The sequence below is a fragment of the Mauremys mutica genome, chromosome 6 (assembly GCF_020497125.1).
Source record: "Mauremys mutica isolate MM-2020 ecotype Southern chromosome 6, ASM2049712v1, whole genome shotgun sequence".
Classification (NCBI taxonomy): domain Eukaryota; kingdom Metazoa; phylum Chordata; order Testudines; family Geoemydidae; genus Mauremys; species Mauremys mutica.
This window is the reverse complement of record NC_059077.1, coordinates 123,858,041-123,884,227: the sequence shown is the minus strand read 5'-3', so window position 1 is coordinate 123,884,227 and position 26,187 is coordinate 123,858,041. Positions and strand designations below refer to the sequence as shown.

At 50.0% G+C, this 26,187-nt stretch overlaps 1 protein-coding gene across 1 annotated transcript in view; it reads left to right on the top strand.

Annotated features, from left to right (window-relative positions):
- Positions 1–26,187, top strand: part of LOC123372271 (phospholipid-transporting ATPase ABCA1) — a 156,097-nt gene that overhangs the window by 79,863 nt on the left and 50,047 nt on the right. Inside the window, exons 7-11 of the mRNA XM_045020273.1 lie at positions 2,405–2,596; positions 12,722–12,808; positions 21,351–21,591; positions 22,294–22,433; positions 23,011–23,127. Coding sequence (XP_044876208.1) covers positions 2,405–2,596; positions 12,722–12,808; positions 21,351–21,591; positions 22,294–22,433; positions 23,011–23,127 — 777 coding nt within the window. The remainder of the gene's footprint in view (positions 1–2,404; positions 2,597–12,721; positions 12,809–21,350; positions 21,592–22,293; positions 22,434–23,010; positions 23,128–26,187) is intronic.

The following is a 26,187-nucleotide window of genomic DNA, read 5'->3' as shown; positions in this document are numbered from 1 at the left end:
TGCGTCTGTTAGTCTATAAGGTGCCGCAGGACTCTTTGTTGCTCGTGACTTCATGTGGCTGGGAGGTTTTTTTGGTCCTGTCTGCTTGTTATTTTTGTTTAATATAAATATTTTTGTTGTTATAAGTCAGGGGTAGGAAACCTATGGCATGGGTGCCGAAGGCGGCACGCGAACTGATTTTCAGTGGCACTCACACTGCCAGGGCCTGGCCACCGGTCCAGGGGGCTCTGCATTTTAATTTAATTTTAAATGAAGCTTCTTAAACATTTTATAAACCTTATTTACTTTACATACAACAATAGTTTGGTTATATATTATAGACTTATAGAAAGAGACCTTCTAAAAATGTTAAAATGTATGACTGGCACGCAAAACCTTAAATTAGAGTGAATAAATGAAGACTCGGCACACCACTGCTGAAAGGTTGCCGACTCCTGTTATAAGTGTTGTGCCCCAAGTTGCACAGGAAATCTGTGCCAGAATTGGAAACTAAACCCAGATCTCCTGAATCCCGTGGGGTCCACTGCCTTTAACCACAAGACCATCCTTCTCTCATATTGCTGTGGTGCTGGAGGCAATGATTTTGTGAAGTGCCACCATTACAGAGAACAAAGCTTGGATTCATCCTGTTTCTGGAATGCAGATGTAGGCAGAAGTTAAGGTTCTATAACTCTGAGTCCATTTGCATCCTTCCTTAGATAGGCATCTCTCCACTGGATGGTAGACATATTTTTGCCTTGAAAAATATGAAAGTTCTTGTACTTCGTCGGCTCAGCATGATACAAGAGATTTTAGTGAGACTCTGTCACACTGTGGCTGGCCCCAAAGAGACCAAGTTACTGGAGGAGTCCTGGAACGAAGCCGAAGTTGGTTCCTTAGAGAGAGGCTGAAGGTAGGAGAGCAGCAAGAGGGGTTTGCTGACTGGTGTCCCCAAACCAGAGAACCAGGGCTTGAGAAGGCTGAAGGCAGGAGGAGCAGCAGCAGAGGGAGTTGAGTGCTTGGGAGTCTGCAGAAGGGAAACTGAGACAAGCATTGCTTCTGCCACAGCCTGCTGCAAGAGGGTGCTCGGAGCGGGGGTTTCCGTCTGACCGACTCCTCGTGATCACCTTTGATTCAGACTGACGTCCAGTCCAGGCATACCAGCGGTTGCAAACCAAGAGAAGCAGAAATGGAGAGAAACACTGTTGTTAGTTGTGTAAATCTGGTTGCCCTGCAACTATTTCACAAAGTAAACCATGACATTCCAAAGCTTCTCTTGTTTATCACCTGTATTAAGCATTTACCTTTGCACATTCAAAGGACTCCAGTGCCATAATGACCTGTTAAAGGGATTTGGAGATCAGTCCCATGAGAGACCCAGGTATTAGATGATTGATCAGAGGTTTTCATTCATTTCCTTTACAGATATTAAACGGGAATCCTTAACTTAAAGTATGAGGTGTTTGTGGACAGGAGATAGGGATCTGGTCTTATGTCCATTGAAGTCAGTGGCAATGTTCCCATTGACTTCAGTAGCTCAGGATCAGTTCCAAACATTGCAAAATTACAAGCGCCAGGCTGTGGCCGGTCCTTTGTGAGCATGTGAGGAAGAGAGAGGAAGGAACCAACCTCCTCCCATCTCATGACCTTTGCCAACTGGTGAGGATAGGCCATTGGGGGTGTCTTGTGCTGCAGGTAAAGCTATGATCTCTCTCTCTCTCTCTCTCTCTCTCTCTCTCTCTCTCTCACACACACACACACACACACACACACACACACACACACACACACACACACACACACACACACACACACACACACACACACCCTCTCTCTCTCTTTGTGCTCAGAGGTCTTGATGCAAAGCCCATTAAAGTCTGTGGGAGTCTTTCCATTAACTTTGGTGGGCTTTGGATCAGGCCAAGGAGCACAAATGGCAGGATTCGTGTGCTCTCAATTCCTGGTCTTGCACACCTGCGTGTGAGGCAAGAGAAATCTGATTGCAACTGATTGTAGGCTAGAGAATGTGCCTTACAGATGATATATCTCAGAAGTTTAGACTTTGCTTTTGCCACATTTCTTAGTTTTGACCACAAACCTTAACTTGTTAGAGGGGCTCAGGTCCCAGACAAATATATATTGAGGTTGGTGTAGAGTAGGGAATGTACTATTATATGGATCTGCATGGAGTGCTGGAGATATCTCAGCCATAGGACCCTCCTATTTCGGAACTCAGTGGGGCCACATACTTTTGTCATAATCAGAGTAATGCATGGCTAAGAACCATGAAATCCTTAGGGAGAAATACCCTCTCCCTTCTAACTTTGAATATTATGAATTATGATATAGCTAAATGCTCATTTCTGACTTAGTGCCAAGAATGATTTATTGATGGCATTTTGTATTGTTTCACAACTGTTCCCAGGTCATCCTGTCTGGCTATAGAATGGAGCTGAGAGATCTGTGCAATGCGTCAGAGCTGTCTGAATTTGTTACAATCCACAGCCCGATAGTCGCGGTGGTCAGCGAAGCTTTCCTTTGCACCATGCCTAAGGAAAAACTCCACGCAGCTGAGCAAGCCTTTCGTGCTAATATAGACCTTTTGAAGCCTGTACTGGTGAGTGCACTGGCTATACAGTGATTCGTAAGGGGGAGCATCAGTGCTGGGAATTAGTGCTTTATGCAGGGCATGATATAATGCTTGGTTGTACAAGCTTTCGGGAAATATGGGGATGGGATGTTCAAGAATACACAAGCCTTTATTTTTTGGAATAGACTGTTTAATGCCAATAAGGAAAATGGAAAAGGGTTCTGAGTCCCCCAAGTTAATCATATTGTTTTCTCCTGCCATACTGCTGCTTTCTGTTGATTAAATGTTAAATGAGGACATTGCCTGTGAACATGCGTCTCTGCATTGATTTGTCAGGAGAAAAATATTTATGTTGTATGGTAACAAAGGGCCATTCATTGTTCCTGTATTTTGATCAGATGTTGCATCTCAGCTGGAATGAACCCACAGATGTCTGACAGAAACCTATTTAGCATTAGAGTTTTCATATATTTGCAACATGAGGAAGCTTGTAGCTAATGGCAACCTAAACTCTTTGAGTAGCATGTGTTAAACATGCGCACGCATGTGAGATTTTAGGTCCAGATCCAAAGACCACTGAAGTGGAGGGGAATCTTTCCACTGACTTTAATAGACTTTGGATCAGTACCTAAATACTTTAGCTCCATGCAGTTTGCAATTATTTAAGTAAAATTAAGGTGCTTGGTGAAGATATTTGCAACAGACATGCTTGTTTATTTTGGAACCCAGGCGACTCTTTGTGTACCTACAGTGTCTGGTAGCATACACTTGATTAAGAACTTGATTAAGTTGATACTGAAAACAGCCCCACAGAGAAGAAAGAGCCTATGGAACCCACTTTGTTGTCCAATAAAACAAATACTCTACTGTCTGCCTAGAGGAATTCAGCACTCTTGCTCTGTGGGTATCCAGTTTTGATATGCCTCATAGGACAGACAGTCAAGCATCAATTGCTTGGAGTTTTCCCAATCAAAGGGGTTGACTATTAAGCACTGGAATCAGATTACCTTTCAGTCCAGACTTTACTGTAATTCATGTTCTGTTTTGCACATGTCTTCCATGTGCATTTTGTCCTTATCTAGGGAGGATATTACCGAGAATGACATAATAATGAATACATAGAGATGAAGTAACAGCAGACAAAGGAAAGAGAGCATAAAAATTGTTCCTATAGCGAAATGAACTATTTGAAAAGGGCTCTGGGAAGGAAAGCATTTCAGAGCGGGCTGGGGACAGGAGAGGTTGAGGTGAGGTTATCTTCAGTTAGTTAGAGTGTTCATAATAAGTGAAATTTGCATTTTGTGGGCTTGAATGGGACTGAAGTGGTTTATAGGCCTTTTACTGGCCCTCTGCACGGGTGTAAACATTCACATGGCTGCAGCCCAGCATCTCTCTACCTGGGCAGTTTACACTTCCCAAATCTCCATACACACTCACTTTGAGCCCAAAGATTTTCAGATGCCAGTCTGAGTACGTGCCTCTAACTGCCCAGTTTACACTCAGTCAGGTAGGTGAGGGTACAAGTACTGAGATTTGCACCCACAATCCAATTGCAGATGCATAATACGGGAGCAAATTACTTGAGAATAAACTGGGCCCTAAAAAAGGAGGCTACCCATTGGAAATGTTGGCCTGTAGGTTTTCTTCCACGTTAAATGAATTCTGGTTCTAGCCAAACTCGTTCAGTACAGGCCCAACTTCCTCATTTTCCACCATCCTCGGTTATAGAATTTGCTTTCTGTAATGACAAGCTCACGAATATTCTTGCAGCGAAGATGGTAAAAAAGATAAAAGTGAGAACATTGCCAACAAGTAGACATACCCTTAGTAAAGTCTGAATTCTTTAGCCCAGCAGAAACAAAAACACTGGCCATATCTAAGCCTATGTTCTTCTTCGAGTGATTGCTCCTATGCATTCCAGTTAGGTGTGCGCGCCGCGCGTGCACGGCATCTCGGAACTTTTTTACCCTAGCAACCCCGGCGGGCCGGCTAGCGCCCCCTGGAGTGGCGCCGCTATGGCGCCCATTATATACCTCAGCCGGCCCGTCCGCTCCTCAGTTCCTTCTTACCGCCCGTGACGGCCAGTTGGAACTGTGGAGTGCTCTTCGTTCTCCACGACCCTAGCTTTCGCTTCTGATTTGTATATAGTTAGTGTGGTAGTTAGTTTGCAAGTTACTTAGTTAGATAGTTAGTGTAAATAGATAAGGTAAAAGGGGGGGGTTTTCCCCTTTTACCTCACCCGGTGCGGGCTCATGCCCAAGGCACCGGGCTTTAAGCCCTGCGCGGCGTGTCAGAGGCCTATGCCCATCGGAGACCCGCACGACGCCTGTCTCCGTTGCCTGGGCGAAGGGCACAGAACAGACAAGTGTTCGATCTGTTCGACTTTTAAACCGCGGACCCGAAAAGAGCGGGATATCCGCTTGAAACAGATTTTGATGGAGGCGTCGCTTCAGCCACCGGCACCATCCGCGCCGGCACCGCGAACTGCCTCGGTGCAGAGCGCACCGGCGGCACCGAGCCGCCCCACCTCCGCGGCACCGCCGACGCAGAAAGTGGTTAAGAAGTCTCGGCACCGCTCGCTTTCGCCCGCGAAGAAGCAGAGGCTGGCGAAGGCACTGGCTCAGGCTCACGCGGAGGACTCAGCTAAAGCGGCTGCGCTCCTGGCGGGCCCCGCGCTGCCCGTGCACAAGCCGTGCACCGGACCCTTGACTCCGGCGCCGCAAGGCCCGTCGAGTCCGGCGCCGCCACGCTCCCCGGTGCCGTCCGAGGTTGAGCCCCGGCTGCCATCAACGCCGGAGACATTCGCCTCCGCGCGAGAGCTAATCAAGCTCATAGAGGCACCAGGCCTCCGGCCCCCGGCACCGCCGGTGCGGGCTGTCGTGTCGACGGGGAAGCCGGCTAGAATGACCCGGCCACCGTCCCTGGACAGGCGACATGGACGACGCACCCGGTCCCGGTCCCGGTCCAGCGGCAGGTCTCCGTCCCGTCGCTCGCGGTCTCGGCACCGCTCCCCTTCGTGGCACCGATCGCTGTCGAAACGTCGGTCGCAGTCCCGGTACCGCTCGTCATCGCGGTACCGGTCGTACTCCCGACGCCGCACGAGGTCCAGGTCGCCATCGCATCGGCACCGTAGGAGATCGCCGTCCCGGCACCGCTCCCGGCACCGTGACTCGCGCGGGCGTTCACGGCACCGGAGGTCTCAGTCTCGGTCGAGCTCCCGGCACCGGTCGAGCTCCCGGCACCGTGACGGACGTCACTCCCGGTCGCCTTCCCGGTACCGCATGGAGCAACATCGCTCTTCCTTACCATCCGGGGACGGACTGCCCCATTCGGCAGCGCACTCTGCGAGCGCCTCGGCACCGCCATGGCCATCTCGACCAGTGTCAGTCGCTTCCGGCACGGAAGGTTACGGACTCCTGCCACCTACCCCACAAGGCCATCCTCAAGGGGCGCAACCGTGGGGCTTCTGGGTTCCATGGGCCCAGTATGAGGCTCAGGGGGTGCCTTTTCCGCCAAGGCCTCCCGCGACCGAGCGCAGGGTTCCAGAGGCGACGATATCCCGACCGGCCCCTTCGCCACCGGCGGCGGACGCTATAACGTCGGAGTCCCAGGGCCACGCGCAGCCCGCACCCCCCGACGAGCAGGTGGCGGACCCCTCTTCGGAGGCGGTCATCCAGGGGTTGTCCTCCTCGTCCTCGCCTGATGAGGCTGTGGCCGGCGCAGCGACTAAGGAGCCTCCACCCATTGCCGAGAAGTCCACTTTGATTCCGACACAGCGGGTGGAGTTCATCGGAGCGGTCCTCGACTCCACAGTGGCCAGAGCCTGCCTCCCTCGCGCTCGGCACCAGACGATGGTCTCCATTATCCGGGACCTCGCCGCCTTCCCTACCACGACGGTGCGCTCTTGCCTCCGCCTCCTGGGCCACATGGCTTCGTGCACGTATGTCACCGAGTATGCGCGGCTCCACCTTCGTCCGTTCCAGTCGTGGCTCGCGTCGGTATATCGATCACATCGAGACCCCATCGACATGGTGGTCACGGTCACCAGGACGACCCTCGAGTCCCTCAACTGGTGGCTCAACCCAGAGGTCGTGTGTGCCGGAGTTCCGTTCCGCCCTCCTCGCCCGTCCGTCACTCTGACCACGGACGCCTCAGCACTCGGTTGGGGGGCACACCTGGGCGATCTCCACACGCAGGGCCAGTGGTCGGCCCAGGAGCTCGCCCTGCACATCAATGTTCGTGAGCTACGCGCCATTCGCCTGGCCTGTCGCACCTTCTGCACCCACCTGCAAGGCCGTTGTGCGACAGTGTTCACGGACAACACCACCGCGATGTTCTACGTGAACAAGCAGGGCGGAGCCCGCTCCTCCCCCCTGTGCAAGGAGGCGATGCTCCTGTGGGACTTCTGCGTGACCCACTCAATTCACCTGGAAGCATCCTTTCTTCCAGGAGTGCAGAACACGCTGGCCGACCATCTCAGCAGGTCGTTCCTCTCCCACGAGTGGTCCCTCCGTCCAGATGTCGTCCACACAATCTTCCGGAGGTGGGGGTTTCCCCAAGTAGACCTATTCGCCCCCAAAGAGAACAGGAAGTGCCACCTGTTTTGCTCGTTCCAGGGTCGCTCGCCGGGCTCCCTGTCGGACGCCTTCCTGTATCCCTGGACGGATCGCCTCCTCTACGCCTTCCCTCCGTTCCCGCTCGTGCACCGAGTGCTCCTGAAGCTTCGGAGGGACAGAGCCCACGTCATTCTAATCGCGCCGGCCTGGCCGAGGCAACATTGGTACACCCGGCTGCTCGAGCTCTCCGTTCGGGAACCCATCCCCCTTCCGTTGTGGCCGGATCTCATCTCCCAGGACTTCGGCAGACTCCGCCATCCGAACCTGCAGTCCCTCCATCTTACAGCTTGGTACCTGAGTGGTTGACCCACGCAGAGAGGGGCTGCTCTGCAGCAGTTCAGCAAGTCCTGCTTGAGAGCAGAAAGCCTTCCACTCGCTCCACTTACCTAGCGAAGTGGAAAAGGTTTGCACTCTGGTGTGATCATCGAGGTCTTAATCCATTCCTGGTCCCGGTCCCTACCATCCTGGACTACCTCTGGCACCTTAAGGAGCAAGGTCTGGCGGTCTCCTCCTTGAGGGTTCATCTGGCAGCGGTATCAGCCTTCCTTCCCTCCGTGGAAGGTCGGTCCATCTTCTCGAACCAGATGGTTTCCCGCTTCCTCAAAGGCTTGGACCGCTTGTACCCACCGGTGCGGCGCCCGGCACCGACCTGGGATTTGAATCTCATCTTGGCCAAACTGATGGGTCCTCCATTCGAGCCCTTAGCCACGTGCTCCCTGCTCTACCTCTCTTGGAAGACGGCCTTCCTCGTCGCCATTACATCAGCGAGACGAGTCTCTGAGCTTCGCGCTCTAACGGTCAACCCACCATACACGGTCTTCAATGGGGACAAGGTGCAGCTTCGCCCTCATCCGGCCTTCCTCCCGAAGGTAGCGTCAGCTTTCCATCTCAACCAGGAGATATTCCTCCTGGTGTTCTTCCCAAAGCCGCATGCCTCGCCTCGGGAACAGCAGCTGCATACCCTCGATGTCCGCAGAGCGCTCACTTTCTACATCAAGCGGACGAAGCCCTTCCGGCGTTCACCCCAGCTCTTTGTAGCGGTGGCCGACCGCATGAAGGGAGAGCCGATATCCTCCCAACGGATCTCCTCCTGGGTCACTGCATGTATCAGGACCTGCTACAAGCTGGCTTGCGTACCACCAGGCCGCGTCACTGCACACTCGACGGGGGCACATGCCTCATCTGTTGCCTTCCTGGCCAATGTTCCGATCCAGGACATCTGTCGAGCGGCCACCTGGTCTTCGGTTCACACCTTCGCCTCCCATTATGCGTTGGTGCAACAGTCTCGAGACGACGCAGCCTTCGGCTCCGCGGTATTATACTCCGCCACGTCTCACTCCGACCCCACCGCCTAGGTAAGGCTTGGGAATCACCTAACTGGAATGCATAGGAGCAATCACTCGAAGAAGAAAAGACGGTTACTCACCTGTAGTAACTGTTGTTCTTCGAGATGTGTTGCTCCTATCCATTCCAGACCCGCCCTCCTTCCCCACTGTCGGAGTAGCCGGCAAGAAGGAACTGAGGAGCGGACGGGCCGGCTGAGGTATATAATGGGCGCCATAGCGGCGCCACTCCAGGGGGCGCTAGCCGGCCCGCCGGGGTTGCTAGGGTAAAAAAGTTCCGAGATGCCGTGCACGCGCGGCGCGCACACCTAACTGGAATGGATAGGAGCAACACATCTCGAAGAACAACAGTTACTACAGGTGAGTAACCGTCTTTTTTTGATCAGTAAAAGAGCGGCCATACATCATTATGTTCCTGCCACTGGGCAAGAACAATATAGATATTGGGTGCAGTATTGAGAAGCCTGCTTCTGATCTCGACTTTAGAGGAAAGCTGGCCACACAATAGCAGATCTTAAGGTGGCCATCCTCCAGCAAAAAAAACTTTAGGACCAGACTTCTAAGAGAAACTGCTGAGCTTCAGTTCATTTGCAAATTTGACACCATCAGTTTAGGACTAAACAAAGACTGTGAATGGCTTGCCAACTACAGAACCAGTTTCTCCTCCCTTGGTTTTTACACCTCAACTGCTAGAACAGGGCCTCATCCTCCCTGATTGATCTAACCTCGTTATCTCTAGCTTGCTTCTTGCTTGCTTATATTTACCTGCCCCTGGAAATTTCCACTCTTGCATCCGACGAAGTGGGTATTCACCCACGAAAGCTCATGCTGCAAAACGTCTGTTAGTCTATAAGGTGCCACAGGATTCTTTGCTGCTTTTACAGAACCAGACTAACACGGCTACCTCTCTGATACTTGACCTATAATAACATCCTGGGAAAAGGAGGTAACATTCTGCTACTCTTGAACAAAGGAGTCTGTTCACTTGCAGTGTATCAATAAAAGCAGCATTTTCCTAAGGGTGAAATCTTGGAAATGAGTTCTGTTCTGTTTCTTATACAAAGCTCATAAACCCGTGTTGAAAAGCTCATTGGCCAAATAAATTACATTTTTAAAAATGCCCTGGAGGTCTTTGTTTAATGGCATTTTAGTAACTCAAAGCTCTCTCTAGCTGTAATGCAAGTATAACAAACTCTGGGCCATGTTTTCAACTGGCGTAAACAGACGTGGCTCAATTGACTACAAGTTTTCATAATTTTCTTTTCTGAGACCCCTGAAGAAGAAGAGGAAGAAGAAGGAAAAGGGTCCATGAGTTTGCAGCTCTATTTAGGGTAAATTTCACCTCAGGGACTTCGTGAAAAACTCAAGCTCCCATTTAAGCACCGCATTAAGGGCTCAAGTGATACATTGGTCTTTCTGCATTGGAGAGTGTGTTCAGCTCTACATAAAAGAGAAGAATTAATGTTACAAAGTAAATCAGTGTGATACAAAGTGCAATGAATTGGCTGGTGAGATTTCGGCGCAATTAAGAAGAAGAAAGCCAGATAGAAAAACGGTGCTCATTTTCCATACTTCATATTCGCAAATTTTTCCATATAGAGAACTTCCCAAATAATTGTCCAAGCCTGGGGACAGAGAACCTTTGCCACAGGAATAGAGGGAGGCAGTTGTGGTTAAAACCCTGGACTGAGATCCAGGTTGCCATCTTTGTCACTGCCCTGCTGTGTGACCTTGATTCTGGGCATGTCTGTGCTGCATCTGGGAGTGAGCCCAGGTCCTAAAAATAGCAGTGTAGACATTGTGGCTCGGGCTAGGCACATGCTCTGAAGCCTGGGGCCGGGGATGGGCTTGAGAGCCCAAGCTCCAGCCCAAGCCGCAACATCAAAGCACCATCTATAGAGCTATTTTTTAGAGCACCAACGTGAGCCCCGCGAGTGAGAGTCTGCAAGCCCCAGCTGAGGCTTGCTCCCGGATGTAGTGTAGACATGTCCCGAATGTCTCTGTACCTCAGCTCCACACCTATAAAATGGCGACTGTGGTGTTTCCTAACCTCACAGAGGATAAATTAAATGCGCTTAAGTATCAGAGGGGTAGCCGTGTTAGTCTGGTTCTGTAGAAGCAGCAAAGAATCCTGTGGCACCTTATAGACTAACAGACGTCTGTTAGTCTATAAGGTGCCACAGGATTCTTTGCTGCTTCTAAATGCGCTTAGTTATACTTTGGCTTATATAAGCACTTAGACAGGCAAATCAGTTTAGACAGGACTGCAGAAGGGACTCTGGGAGGGATCATCAAAAAGCCCAAAATTATGGCTGGCAAAAAGCCATTGTTGAGTGGATGTTCATTGTCCAAGCAACACACCTGGGCATAATGCAGTACCAATCGCTGAACTGCAGATTCAGTAGAGATCTATGTAAGCCTTTCCCATTTTATAGGCTCTTTGGGATGACGGATGAGATCTGCCACGTGCAGTATTAGACACTCTGCGCTGAGCCTGCCCTGCAGGGTAGCTGTTGTTAATTCGGTATTTGAATAGTGCCCACAGTATGCAGAGAGTCTGCAGTGCTTTAGGCAGGGCTGGCTCAAAAACGGGGGTGGAGGGGCCATTTCACCCAAACTTCCATGGATTTTATTTTCTGTTTCCTTCAAACTGTTCTCTAGTGTTGATACTGCTGCTGATTCAGTAAAGAGGAGCGATGCCAATCAGGGACTGCAGGCAGCCAGGGCGGGGGAGGGGGAATCTAGTGCCCTTGCCCTCAGTTAATCCCCTGAGATCAATGCTGGAGGGATACCCCTGCCTTTTAAATGTGGGACCAACCCTCCTTCGCTTGACAGAATGAGACACAATCTCTGTGAGCGGGTTTTCCCCACGAGACAGTAAACCACACAAGTTAAAATGGGGCCTTCCCACGTAGGGAAGAACTTTGCTCTGTGTAGATCTTTCCAGTTCTAATATTCAGCATGGAGAGGCAGTTTGTGTGTGTGTGTGTGTGTTACATAATGGGTTTTAACTCTGCAGTGCTGGGGCATCCCAGAAAACGTCTCCAGGTTTGGCAGTGAGCTATAGCTGTGCTGTGATTCACATGTTGCACGAGGCCATGAGGGAGCTGTGTAGGGTGACCAGACAGCAAATGTGAAAAATCGGGATGGGGGTTGGGGGTAATAGGAGCCTATATAAGAAAAAGACCCAAAAATCGGGACTGTCCCTATAAAATCAGGACATCTGGTCACCCTAGAGCTGTGAGGGCTACAAAAAGCAATTGTGTTGGTCTCTCTTAATGACATGGGTGGCATTTTGTCATTGCTCTGGCCCAAACAGAACACTGAATAATACAGACATTCCAATTACTTGAACACAGCGAGCGAAGTTGCCTATGAAAAGAAGGTTTTCTTTAATATAAATACAAGCGTCTTTTGAACCTCTGGCTTGGTGTCCTTTTTAGTGTGTTGGGATGAAGCCACATGAGATCACCCTTCCCTTAAACAATAGGGCAAGGTTCCTGTTAGGAAATAATAACAGAAATTCCAAATGCGTGATTTGTCTACCACTTCCTGGTTGAAATAGTGTTTATGACAAATATTGTTTCCCATTGCAAAGTAAATATGACTCAGATGCCATATTTACTTGCCAGAAGCGACCACTGAAGTATCATGTGGCAGGGCGAGGCGACATATACGCGAACGTTGTGTCCCTTGAAAAAATACTGACATTTTATTGCATATTGTGCAGAAATTATTTTTTTAAATCTCACGATTCAGCCTGTGAATTGTCCATTCTCATCCTTCATGGGAAAAATGTCAAAAGCACATGACCAGCTCCTGTATCTCTTACTCAGGGCTTGTCTTCACAGAAAAGTTAGCTTGAGTGTTGCCCCTAACTCAAGTCCTACCCACACATACCCTTCACTGAAGCATGGGATTCTTCACTATCACAGTGTTATCCTCACCCCAGTCCTGTGAGGAAGGGAAGCATTACCCACCCTTGATGGATGAAGAGCTGAGACATGGGGCAGATTAAGAAGCTCACCCCAGGTTGCACAGAGGGAGTCTGTGGCTGAGCTGGGAATTGACTCGGGTCTCCTGAGTCCCTGTCCACTAAACCCTGCTCGGAATCTGAATGTTCCTGAGAGTTTGCGTTTCCCTGTTGGTTTCTTTTTGTGATCCCAAGTTTCTATTTCACTTTCCTGTTACAGAAAGGAATCACCTCCAATTCCTCCTTACATGATCTGTCAGGAGCCCTGGAAACCTTGGTGGAGAGTCTTGGGAAGCTCGTTCAAGAGGTAAGCTGCTCCTTCCTGCATCGGGAGGGAGAACTTCTCTTTGCCATCACTGTTTCTAGCCTGAAATTGACTTCCCCAAAGCACAAAGCTGCTCAGTAACCTGCACCTGCCTTACAGCATTTTTCCCTTTAATAAAGAAAGGCCCTACTTTGTAGCACCTTTGTGCCCAGAACTCTGAGGGAAGTCAGTGGGAGTCCTTTGAGCCGTGCAGCTACAGATTTGGTCTTCTGAGGGACCTGAAGGAAGGACTCTGAAATATCTGTGATATGCACTGTGCCCTACATTTGCTTTTCAGAGCCAGCTTTTCCAAGGCAGGAACAATCATTTCACTGGCAAAATAAACAGAATGCTTGCTGGGCCCTGGATGGGGCCCGTGGGCGCGAGCCGGTGTAATGAGTTTTGCTCACGGATGTGAGCAGTGGTTGGTTTCAGCAGCTGGTCTCAGGGAGTGACAAGGAGTTATGAGAGGGGGAAGGTAGGTTGATTGTTGTAATTTACTAGCTCTGGACTTTTGGACAGTTATGTATTTGTTGCTTGTCTCATCTATATTTGTGAAGCATCTAGCATAGTGGGAACCTGATCCTGCTAGGGGGCCCTCCAGGCACTATCCGAATATAAATACAAATAATAATGTGACCAATTTGCATGTGTAAATGACAATCATATGGATGAGAAAAAACATTTTTGTAGGTGAAATGGTGAAAAATCACACCTAAGTGCTTAGTGCTGGACCAGCCCCCAGCTATATTTTTAGAGCTAGCTCCTTGGAGCAGGGACTGCCTTTGTTTTGTGTTTGTACAGCACAGCACAGTGGGGCCCTGCTCCAGAACTGGGGCTGCTGGCCCTCTGAGAATATAAATAGCAATAAGAAGTGACATTTAGCTCAGATTGTGCTGACTGTGACGGGCTGTTATTCTAACGTGTTTTCTCTCTTGGAGAAGTCGCCATTTAAGCTAAACAATACCATCCCCCTCCTCCCCATTATTCTTCATCGGGGAAAGAGAGCCCTACAGCCATGAACTGGAGTAACCTCTTAGAGCCTGCGAAAGCCGAGGTCACCGCAGGTTACTGAGCACTCGGTTTCCATAGAGGGGAGGGCGTTAGAAGCTGGCACATGCCCACCAGCTCTTCCTTGGACATGTTCCCTGCTGAATCCTAGGACCTGCAGCAGTTCCCATTTCTGATGAGATGAACAAAAACATTCCGTTTGGAATCAAGGCAAAGCTGTAGCCGTTAGCAGAAGAGGTTCTCCTAAGAGCCTGGCTTCGGGGGCTGGTTACAGCTGTTTCCTGTTACAGCAATCAGGCCTCTTTTTATTTTTTTTGCCTGGGGGTAAAAATAATTGAAACCATGTGATGTTCTCTTTGCTGATGTGGCTGAAAACTCCCTGAGTAACGTGCCTGTTGCTTGACAGCTCTCCTGGGTAGGCGTACCTTTCTTTCCCCCTATTCCAGTGCAAACAAAGGCAGCCTTTTCTCTGCAGCGCCTGGCCTGTCGCATTAGCCGCCCAGACTGCTTGACTGAAAGTTACATTTCAGTCTTTGGGGTGCTGACTGCTGTGTGACAACTGGGGAAGGAGGATTCATTCCCTTGTTGATCTAGCAGCAGGTGTTGGGGAAAGGAGAAAACGATTATTTGCACCACATCCCCTAGTCTTTCTGGCAAAGGGTTTTAATTAGGAAAGGGACTGAACTAGATCACTGGCTCTGAACATCCCAATCGCGGTCTTTGGACAAGTTTCCAATTCAGCCTACATGCTGAATCTTTCCTAGCCTGAACCTGTTGGTGAGAGGCTCCCAGGCTGCAGTGGAGAACGAGCCCAGTATTCTGAAAAATATGCCTGGGCCAGATCCTCAGCACTTATAAATCGACATAACTCCTCACATGGCTACTGTTTTAAATTTCTAAAGTGCTTTGCACAGTCCTAAAGACTGAACAAAGCTGCTCGCACAAATGATTTTTGTTTTTTAGTGGCAGGGTCTGTTAGATTGAATTATTATTTATTTGTATTATGATAGCAACTAAGGGCATGTCTACACTGCAGTTAAACACTTGCAGCTGTCCCGTGTCAGCTGACCCGAGCTTGTGGGGCTCACACTGTGGGGCTATAAAATTATGGTGTAGCTGTTTGGAGCCGAGGCTCTGGATCCCTCCCAACTTGTTGTGTCCCAAAACCCAGGCTCCAGCCTGAACCTGGACATCTACACCACAATTTTATAGCCCCCAAGCCCATGTCAGTGGACGTGGGCCAGCCACAGATGTGGTGCAGTGTTAAACATACCCTATAGCCCCATCTGAGATCAGGTATTTTATATACAGGTAGTAAGAGACCGTTCTTGTCACAAAAAGCTTGCAGTCTAAACAGACATATAAGGTAGGAGGGGAAACTGAGGCACAGAGGTGAAGTGACTTGCCCAAGGTCACCCAGAAGATCAGTGACAGGGCTGGGAACTGAAGCCTCAGTCCGGTGCCCTAGCCCCTATGTCGGGTTTCTTCTCAGTCATGTTCCCCCTTATGAAGCCTGTTTTCTGCATTATAAAACCACTTACATCAGGCTGAGACTTGCCATTTGAGTTTTCAGTCCAGCTCTTAAACACATGTTCATCCCCCCTCTCTCCCATTTCCCACTTTAGCTGATTGTGGTTCATTTTGCACAGATGCAATGGTTCATTTTGCACACATTACCTTCAGTGGAGTGACGGCTTGTTTCTCTCAGTGCGAATGAAAGAACTGAGAATGAGCTGCAGAAAGCCACATCTCCCTGCTTGTGTTGCTTTCAGTAAAAGCTTTTCAACGAGATCCTGCTCTGCGATGTGGGATATGCATTGCGGCTTTCGTGAGATTAGAACCATCCCTTACTGCTATCGTAATGTAGCCTTCAATGTTGAATGCAGTGGAGCGGTCAGCTAGCCATATGCATCTGAAATCTTAATGATAGGTGATGCACGGCAGCCAGCTTGTTACCTGTTGTGCCTTCAGGCATCTCCAGTGCTTAACCAGAGGCCTATTGATTACTCTGCTTGGGCAGCGGCGTATTGAGATGCAGGGTTTGTGACCATCAGGGTTTGTTTTCAGTACGTCCCCAGGCCAGTGGGGGGAGTTGTTTCGCTCTCGAGTGTTCTGTACTTTGCCCACTGCGGTTTTGTCCGAAATAAGAGACAGGAGACATGTAGGAAGGAAATTCAAACTACCAGGAGCTATAAGAGTAGAGTAAATGAGACTCAAACTGCCGGCATTACTGCTTGGCCGAATCTAGTCTGTCTCTTTTTTATCCCTCTAATCTCTCTCTTTACCGATCAGTGAGTCATCCCAGACTGCTAGCTCCAAATACCCCTGTGTATGTGTATGGCCAAGATAGTCAGAAGTGACTAGTGGTCTTTGGGTGTCCAGCCAAAGCGGTCTGATTTCAGACAATGGGTTAGGGTGACCAGATGTCCCGATTTTACAGAGAGAGTCCCAATTTTGGGGTCTTTTTCTTATATAGGCTCGTATTACCCCCCACCCGTCCCGATTTTTCACATCTGCTCTCTGGTCACCCTACAATGGGTGCCCAGAACTTTCAGAAAATCAGGCCCTTCTCTAAGGTCAGGTCTACACTGGGCTTTACCGCTATAGCTACACCATTATGCTACGTTGGCAAAGAGCTCCTAGTGTGGACATAACTCATGCAGGCAAAGCTGTGCTTTTGTCAGTATAGCTTATTCCAGCCACCCAGAGCAAAACAAGCTATAATGGAAAAAGCACAGTTTTGCAAGTATAGCTGCATCTACACTAGAGACTTCTATCAGTCACAGATCTCACCTCATTACACCCTTGACTCAACATATGGTAGTGGAGCTGGTAAATTTTGTAGTTTAGGCCTGGCCTAACTCTTAGCCGAAGGTTGGAAGTTGAACAGGTATAACTGTCAGTTAGGGGAGTGATTTTGTTTTTTAACCAATATAGTTATACCGGTAAAAGCCCTATTGCGAATACAGTTATACTGGTATATAGTTATTCTCCTCTGCATATGAGAACAGCTATACAGGTATAAAGCACCTTTATATGGATATACCTGTGTCCACATTAGGGGTGTGGGGGGGAGAGGATCATACTGCTTTAGCTTAGTGGAATGGGTGAATTTTCCAGTGTAGATGAGGCCTTTGAGTTGGGCACTGAAAATCACAAGTCTCTTTTGAGAATCTTGGCCATATATGTCCAATTCTTATTTTTAAGAGTCAACCAGAGCAAAATTAAAGTTAGCAATTTTGAAACGTAAAATTACTGATGTATACCTAAGGTTATTTCCATTCAGGGCCGGCGCAACCCACTGGGCAACCTAGGTGGTCACCTAGGGTGCTAACGTTTGGGGGGCGGCAACCGCAGCGGCTGGATCTTTGGCCGCCCCGGTCGTCATCGGTATTTCGGGGGCGGGACCTTCTGCCACCTAGGGCACCAAAAAAGCTGGCGGTGCTCCTGTTTCCATTGTATTACGTGGTGTCTGCTTCCCCCAAGCTGTGTTGAGCACAATGACACCAGATGTGGTGGAGTGGGATGCAGACCAAGACAACAAACGGGCAGTGGAGAAATTTAAAATATGCCTGAGGCATTAACATTAGGCAAATATGTAATAAACCCCAAGGCTTTGCTTGTCTCATCTGTCTCCCATCATATCGATGTGAGGTGTATATTTTTCTAAAAATAAACAGACTTCTTGTGTGTGACATGGGAGTGGCTCTTGATCAGCATCAACCGAATTTTTGCCATGTCATTAGAACATGTATAAAACATCCACAATTCTGGGAATAAACTCAATGGGCCAAGCTCATCCCCAGCATAACTCCACCAACTTCAGTGGTGTAACCTCTGGGGTGACTTTGGTTTGCTCTGGTCCAGGGCTTTGTCATTTTTGACTTTGTCAAAATCAAGTGGCACAGTACATCAAAACTAGCAGGCCAGCTACACTCTGATTGACTTTGTGTGACTGTCCATGGAAATAAAGTGATGGACCATGGCCCAGGAAGTATCTGTAATGTTAAAATCTTCCTTAGCATTCTTGTGTGACTCTCATAAAGGGATGGCTGTTGTGTGTTATATTACAGATATATGGGATAAGAAAGACACCAGTGTCATGTCTAGCTAGAACATGCCTGGTATTCTGGGTGCTGACTCTGGGCAGGATGCGTCCATTCCACTTATGCTAATTGACAGGAGCAAACGCCAAGAGAAGTCGTGGAAGAGTGGGTCACAGAATTGCAACAGCTCGGGGGCATATTTCCTTCCCCTCCTGCTCTTGGAAACCCCTGTGCAGCCATTCCCATGTGCCTCTGTGTTATACTTAGGCTTGGCAGAATTGGATTTTTATTTCTTTATTACTTGGATGGATAATATCAATGTTTTTAAAGCATTTTTTTAGATTTTTATCAATTTAAATGTTCACAACTGTGGGAAATTGGGGGGTAAGGGCCAGACAATTCTCCAACAACAGTAGATGTTGTGATTCAAAAATCTAAAGGTTAAACTGTTAACACAGAACCTGATGAGGTTCAATAAGGACAAGTGCAGAGTCCTGCACTTAGGACGGAAGAATCCCATGCACTGCTACAGACTAGGGACCGAGTGGCTAGACAGCAGTTCTGCAGAAAAGGACCTAGGGGTTACAGTGGACGAGAAGCTGGATATGAGTCAACAATGTGCCCTTGTTGCCAAGAAGGCTAACGGCATTTTAGGCTGTATAAGTAGGGGTATTGCCAGCAGATGGAGGGACATGATCATTCCCCTCTATTTGGCACTGGTGAGGCCTCATCTGGAGTACTGTGTCCAGTTTTGGGCCCCACGCTACAAGCAGGATGTGGAAAAATTGGAAAGAGTCCAGCGGAGGGCAACAAAAATGATTAGGGGGCTGGAGCACATGACCTCAGAGGAGAGGCTGAGGGAACTGGGCTTGTTCATTCTGCAGAAGAGAAGAATGAGGGGGGATTTGATAGCTGCTTTCAACTACCTGAAAGGGGGTTCCAAAGAGGATGGATCTAGACTGTTCTCAGTGGTACCAGATGACAGAACAAGGAGTAATGGTCTCAAGTTGCAGTGGGGGAGATTTAGGTTGGATATTAGGAAAAACTATTTCACTAGTAGGGTGGTGAAGCACTGGAATGGGTTACCTAGGGAGGTGGTGGAATCTCCTTCCTTAGAGGTTTTTAAGGTCAGGCTTGACAAAGCCCTGGCTGGGATGATTTAGTTGGGTTTGGTCCTGCTTTGAGCAGGGGGTTGGACTAGATACCTCCTGAGGTCCCTTCCATCCCTGATACTCTGTGATTCTATGATTCACAGATTGTCAACATCACATGTCAAAATATACATGATATCCTTTAATAAACAAACCATACCTGTTTACTCTTCATTTACTAGTCCATTTGTAACAAGTCCAGTTCAAGAGTCTAAATCACTGGATTTTGAGTCTAAGAAGTTTTTAAGCAGCATTTTCCCTACTTTGTCTGTAAATTTTGATTATTAACAGTGGAAATATTTTTGTCGGTTTGCGTGAATACAGAGAAATCGATATTTACCGATACAAATCTGATTCTTCCAAGCCTAGAAATGCCCCACTCAGGGCCCAGAGGATCCCTTGGAGCTCAGGAAGGAACTGTGGGTCCAGTGGAGAGGGAGAGGCTGATTAGCTGTCATGAGAGCCCAGCTCCCCAGGCTGTCCTGGGGTTCCTGGGGTGAACCTTCTTTCCTTGCAGGTGCCTGGGCTCTTCAGGATCTCCGGGTTTCACCGGTTCTGGCCTTTGTGTTTGTATCAAAGCTTTGTGAAGCAGTGGGTGTGCAGTATAGATTGAGAGAAGGGGCAGGGAAGAAGGGAAGAAGATGATCAGATAGAACCATTGCCTTAAAAGGCCAGTCACTGTACAGAAAGGCCTTGATTACTTTGTTCAGCGCTTCTGCCCCATTTGGGTACTTGTCTGACTTGGACTCTGGAGCTTATTGGTTCAGATTTCAAACTGACCTGACCATGTAGGTACCAGGGTAGCATACTGGCTAGCAATGCACAACATGAGAGCAGCTGCAGGTTTATAGGTCTGGGGGTGGGGGTAGGGGGCATTTTGGTAGCAATACTGTAGTGCCTTTTAGCTGTTACAGAGACAAGGCGGGTGAGGCAATATCTTTTATTGGACCAATGTCTGTTGGTGAAAGAGATGAGCCTTCGAGCTACACAGAGCTCTTCATCAGTCTCCTCTGTGTAACTCAAAAGCTCGTCTCTTGGACCAGCAGATGCTGGTCCAGTAAAAGATATTATCTCACCCACCTTGTGTCTCTCGTATTCTGGGAACAACACGTCTCGCTACTGTGTAATTTAGTTTCTTACTGAGAGGTTTCAGAAAGCCCTTCTACACACTGCTAGTGAAGCAGTGCAGCTCTCCAATACTAACGTGTGTCGTTGTTGTTACGATAGGTGGCAAATATAGCGACACCTCTGGTTAAGGTGACCTGATATTTTCCAAAGGTGTCCATTGTGCCCAGCTCCAGTTGAAGTCAATGGGGACTGCAGCTCTGAAAATAATGGTCCGAAGCATTACAGGCTGGATTGTGAGCTGGTATAAATAGACATCAGTGGAGACGTGTCATTTTACACACTCTGGGTATCTGGCCTTCCCTCTTGAAGCACAGTATGTTACTGTAGTGTCGTAGGCCTGTCCTGTGGTGTTTTTATTCGCATCACTTTGTAAGTGAGTGGACACGGATGCTAATGTCAGAGTGACGGAGATTGTTTCTGGTGGAGGCTAGCCTCTTCCTAGCCAATCTGTAGTGTTAATGCCCCTGCACCTTGTGTTAAGGAAGATGCCAAAGGAGGTGCCTTGTAATGTGTGGCTGGTTTTAATGGCTGCGGAGGCAGTGAAGATCCCTGTTGTGACCCTGAAGTTTAGCTAAAGCTGGACTTGCCTCATAACCATCTAAGGATTTTCTGGGAATGCCATTGATAAAGGGAGGGTGGGAGGAAAGTGATAGCTGACCTCATGGGCCAGATTCTCTACCAGTGTAAATCGGCACAAGCCCATTGACTTCAGTGAAGCTATGCCAGTTTACACCAGTAGAGAATTGGGTCCCGTATCTCAGCCTCTGAATGTTGCAAAGCTGCATCTGATTAGTTTGGCTCACTGTTTATTATTTCCCTGCCTCTCCTTCTGGCTCACTCCCCTCCACCCCCATTCTGTTGCCTGAGTGGGGGGACCCTGCTGGAATGGGAATGGGGGCAGCCATGAGAAGGAGTGGAATTCACGGGAGGGCAGGGGCTAAGGATTTTCTCTGTGATGTCATTGAAAAATGCAGAATAAAGGAGCTGGCACAACAGAAGCCAGCCCCCTTCCCCCCCCCCGCATACATGGGACATTTCCTGAGTGCAGGGTTCCCCCCGCTGATCATGCCCTTTTGCTTTTCCAAGGTCTGGTTCACGTAGCTGGTTTATTAAATTAGATCAGGTGTTTGTGGAGACACATGCTTTGATATCAAAATACCTGTTTCATGCAAGTGAAATAAGCAAGCACTTTGTCCCCGTGCATTGCAGCTGGTGAGCATGAAGAGCTGGAGTGACATGAGGCAGGAGGTGATGTTTCTGACCAATGTGAACTCCACAAGCGCCTCTACTCAGATCTACCAAGCGGTGTCACGGATTGTGTGTGGCCATCCGGAGGGGGGAGGGTTGAAAATCAAATCTCTCAACTGGTATGAGGACAACAACTACAAAGCCCTGTTTGGAGGCAACAGCACCGAGGAGGATGCAGCTAATTTCTATGATAATTCTACAAGTAAGTGAGACCCTGTCCTGGGCAACGTGCCTATTCATGTTACGAGTGTGTGAATCGTTAGAGGCCTCCACTTCCTCTTGACTGTCCCACAGGGTGACAGGATAGCCAGATAATGACTCAAGGCGTGTGTGTATTTACATGCTCTTATACTCCGTGATAGGCTAGCAGAGACCGTTCCATATGATGTGAGATGTTTTTATAATGGCAGTGTAAGGACCTAACCCAGAGCCCACTGAAGGCTCCCACTGACTAATCTAGGCTTTGGGTTGGGCCTTGGGCGTGCTACCATGGATTGGATTTGCAAAGTGCTCTGCCCTGGGTGTTCACATGAGGTGCTGAGCTCTGCTGCAGATCTGGCTACTGATCCTTTGAAAATTGGGCCTTTGATGTGCTCTTTGGATTGAACTGTGCTTTGTAATCAGTGAGAAGTGCTTGCTTTGCATGGGGGCCTGGTTTTCCCGGGGGATGCTGTGCAGATGCCGCTTTGTGACTTTCAGAGCTCCAGATCCAGTGAGAGGCATTGGGTTTCTGGTCAAGCTGTGCAGCTCAGGGTGGTTTCTTTTTAACTCCAACCCTCTTGGCTCAGATATTTCTGTTTTTAAAATGCACACGTGTGTGACACGCTTGCCCATGAGTAAGTGCCTTTGAGCTGTTCGATACAGTGTCTCTAGCTTAGCTCATGCATGTTCTCTTCCTGTTTAGCACCCTACTGCAATGAGCTGCTGAAGAGTCTTGAGTCCAGTCCGCTTTCCCGAATTATTTGGAGGGCTCTGAAGCCTTTGCTCATTGGGAAGATCCTGTACACTCCTGACACCCCGGTCACGAGGCGGGTCATGACTGAGGTAGGCTATGGAACGGAGATGGTTTAATTTGGCCCTACTGCTGGTGTAATCGGCTCAGGGAACACCCCTCAAGTATAAAGGTGATTGTCCTGGAGTGCACAGCCTATCTATGTTCTCTGCTGAAGCCTCACAGAGAAAAGGGGGCTGGAAGACAGGAGGGGTGGCTGGCGGATACCCTGGCTGCGTCTCCTTCCCACCTCCTTTGGGGAGACACTCACTTCTGGGAGCACTGGGAAGCAGCAGTCCTAGTGCTTTGCTGAATAACTCTGACATGAAAAGTGGTGGGGGGGGGAGGCTTTTTGTACGCTGCTCCCTGTGCACACTCATGAAAGAGACAGACATAATTCAGCCCTTTAAAGTGGCCTACAAAGGCATTGAGATCCTGGACACACAAATGTACTGGCTTGTGATATTTTTATTTTCAAACACATGTGATTTTTCTCCTTGCTGTAGCTCCCACGTTACCAGTAAAACTTGGGCAGCGCAGTGCCTAGATTTGCACTCTGCCCACCTGGCCTGTTGCTGCTCCGACCTGCAATGCTGAAATTTTGGAATAATCCTTCCCCTTTGCTGGCAGGTGAACAAGACTTTCCAGGAGCTGGGCGTGTTCCGGGACCTAGGAGGGATGTGGGAGGAGATAAGCCCGAAGATTTGGACGTTCATGGAAAGCAGCCAGGAAATGGATCTGATCCGGGTCAGTATGCCATCACTGTGGGTATGTCTGCACTGCAGTGAAACCCCTGTGGCTGGCCCATGTCAGCTGACTCAGGCCAAGGGACTGTTCAGTTGTGGTGTAGACATTCTGACTCGTGCTGGAGCTTGGGGTCTAGGACCTGTGAGGTAGGAGTGTCCCAGAGCACCTGAGTCTACACTGCAAGTAAACAGCCCTTTAGCCTGACCCCGAGCCAGCTGGCATGGGCCAGCCAGGGGGCGTTAATTGCAGTGTAGACATACCTTAAATTTCTCAGATAACTTTGTCCTTACCTAAAGTGTTTATTTTGGGGATGTGACTGGCACTTCAGTCCTGAGCTGTATGCATAGCACTACGTGGTCATTCCTTGAGACAAGTTCTCTTGCATGGTAGTTCCCTGCCAGTGCAATGCTACAGCAGGATTCGAGAAGGTAGGTTTTAGCATTGTCTGAAACTGTGTGTACATGAAATGGGAACTGAATAATGAACTAAACACAACTGGGTCAGTTCCTCCACTGGTGTAAATCAGCAGAGTTCCACTGACTTCACTGGAGTTGCACGAGTTTACGTCAGTTGAGGATCTGGCCCATCTGAGTTGAGAACAGGGGATTTTTAAGTACAGTATGTGACATATGAGCCAGTAGCGTAGCTAGGGGGGGAAGCAGGGGGAGCAGCTGCTACCCCACTGAGCACATTCCCCAAAAGTGGTGCCTTTTTAATTTTTACACTCGCGCGGGGACGACGTTGTGGGGTGAGACCTTGGAAGCACCTCTTTGCTCGCAGCTGTCAGCTCGCGGTGCAGTGGGCATGCCTGTCCCTTTAAACCGGGCGGGAGGGGGCGTTCCCATGGTGCTTCGTGGCAGGCGGCTTGGATTTTAAATCCTAGTGGCCGGCGGCGAGAGCAGGGCGAGGTCAGTGCAGGGCCGGAGCTGCACGGGGAGCAGGGCAGGGCAGGGTTCGGTTCGGGAGCCGCAGGTAGGGGCAGGATCATGAGTGTGGTGGCCGGGAAGGGGGTGAAGCCGCCGGGCACGGCAGAGCCCAGGAAGGCGGCTGGGGCTGGGGCCGGGGCCGGGGCACGGGCACTCACCGGCAGCAGCGCTGGAAGTGGTGCAATGTGGCCCCAGCCCACTCCACTCCACCAGCTCCCAGCCACAGCACTCCGCTTCCTGACGCCGGTGAGTGCGGGGAGGTTGGGGAAAGGACACCGCACCCCCCGCACTCACCTGTGGCGGGAAGCGGAGCAACGTGGCCCCAGCCTGCTCCGCTTCCCTTGCCCGGTCCCCAGCCATGTCGCTGGGGCGGGGGTATTGGGAAAGGTCCCTCCCCCCCCCGCCACTCACCAGCAGCGGTGAGAAGCGAAGCAGCCCGGCCCCAGCCCGCTCCACTCTCCCAGCCGCGTCGCTCCGCTTCCCACTGCCGGTGAGTGTGGAGAGGTTGGGGAAAGGACGCTCCCCTGCACTCACCGGCGGCGGGAAGCGGAGCGACACGGCCCCAGCCCATTCTGCTTCCCTTGCCCCTGCCCCTCCCCCAGCCGTGTTGCTTTGGGGGCGGGGGGGAGGGCTGGGGAAAGGCCCCCCTCCCCTGCACTCACCAGCGGCGGGAAGCGGAGTGCTGCGGCTGGGAACTGGCGGAGTAGAGCTGGCTGGGGCTGGGCTGCTCCGCTTCTGCCGCTGCCGGTGAGTGCAGGGGGGGATCCCTTCCCCCAAGCTCCCTCCCCTGAGCGACACGGCTGGGGCTGGGGCGCGGGAAGCGGACAGGGCCGGCTCTGACTTTTTTGCCACCCCAAGCCAAAAAAAAATAAATAAACCCCAGGGTGCAGGGCGGCCGGACCCGGAGGCAAAGCCAAAATAAATAAATAGGGCAGCTGTGCCGCCCTAGGAATGGGCGGAAGCCGCCCCTTAGAATCTGCCGCCCCAAGCACGAGCTTGCTTGGCTGGTGCCTGGAGCCGGCTCTGGAAGCAGAGCAGGCTGCTCCCCATCTCCCACTAATCCCCTGGGCCACTCGGGGGCCCCCAAAAGTGCCCCCCACAGCTCCTGCCTCCCAGACCCTCTGGGTCTCTGGCAGCGGGACTTTCAGTGCCGTCGAAGAAACCTGGAGCAAGGGAAGGGCCCGCTGCCAAAGACCCAGAGCGCTGCCGGGTGAGTAAAAGCGCCGCAGTGGGTGGCGCCTTTTTTTTTTTTTTTAAATTGCTCCCCCGTTCCCTCCACCTGGCTACACCACTGATATGCGCGCCCTGTAATCATGTCACACAGTGCCGTGAACTGAAGCAGAGCATGATTAACCACTGCTTTCCATCTGCTCACTCTTCTTCACTGCCGACTATTACATGTGCATAACCTGGAGAGAGGGTTCCCGACACATTTAACTTGCTATGTAACAGCAAATGCCTGTAAGTACCAGGGCAACTGCTGTCTTGGTGTTGGCATGAGGTATACCTTGTAGAAAGCAGTCACAAACCAAGGACTCATCCTGGGAGCACCCTCAATCCCATCGAGTGCCGTAGGAATTGGGGGCTGAAGTGAAGCATCCGGCAGGATTGGGCTCTTTTTGAATTGCATGGTGTGCTTACATTTGTGGAAGAGCAAATGTTGCCCTAGCAGCCGATCACTTGATAACATGCAGTGCGTGCTGACTTACCCGAAGGAGCAATGATCTCCCACCTTTGTTATAAATCCTTGGCTTCAGTGGAGTAACTCCTGGTTTACACCCGTGTAAGCAAGAAGAGAATCAGGTCTAACGTATAAAATAAATATCAGGGGCCTGGTTTGCTGCTGCATTACTGCACTTACATGCTAGCATAACTCCATTGATCGGGTGGACTCCGAGTCAGACCATTGGCACCTTCCCCACAGGAGATACACCGAGGGAAAACTGGAGTGGCGCAGTGGTGAATCGGGCCCTCTAGAACAAGTCCAAGCCAGCTGTTACTACTGTCTCCCCAGTAAAGCTAGACAAATATCCCCCACTGAACAGAAGTGTAAAGTATTCTCTGGCCCACCCCACTGCATTCTCCCCAGGGCCTGAAAATGCTGGAGATGATTGGGCAGGACTCCGATCACTCT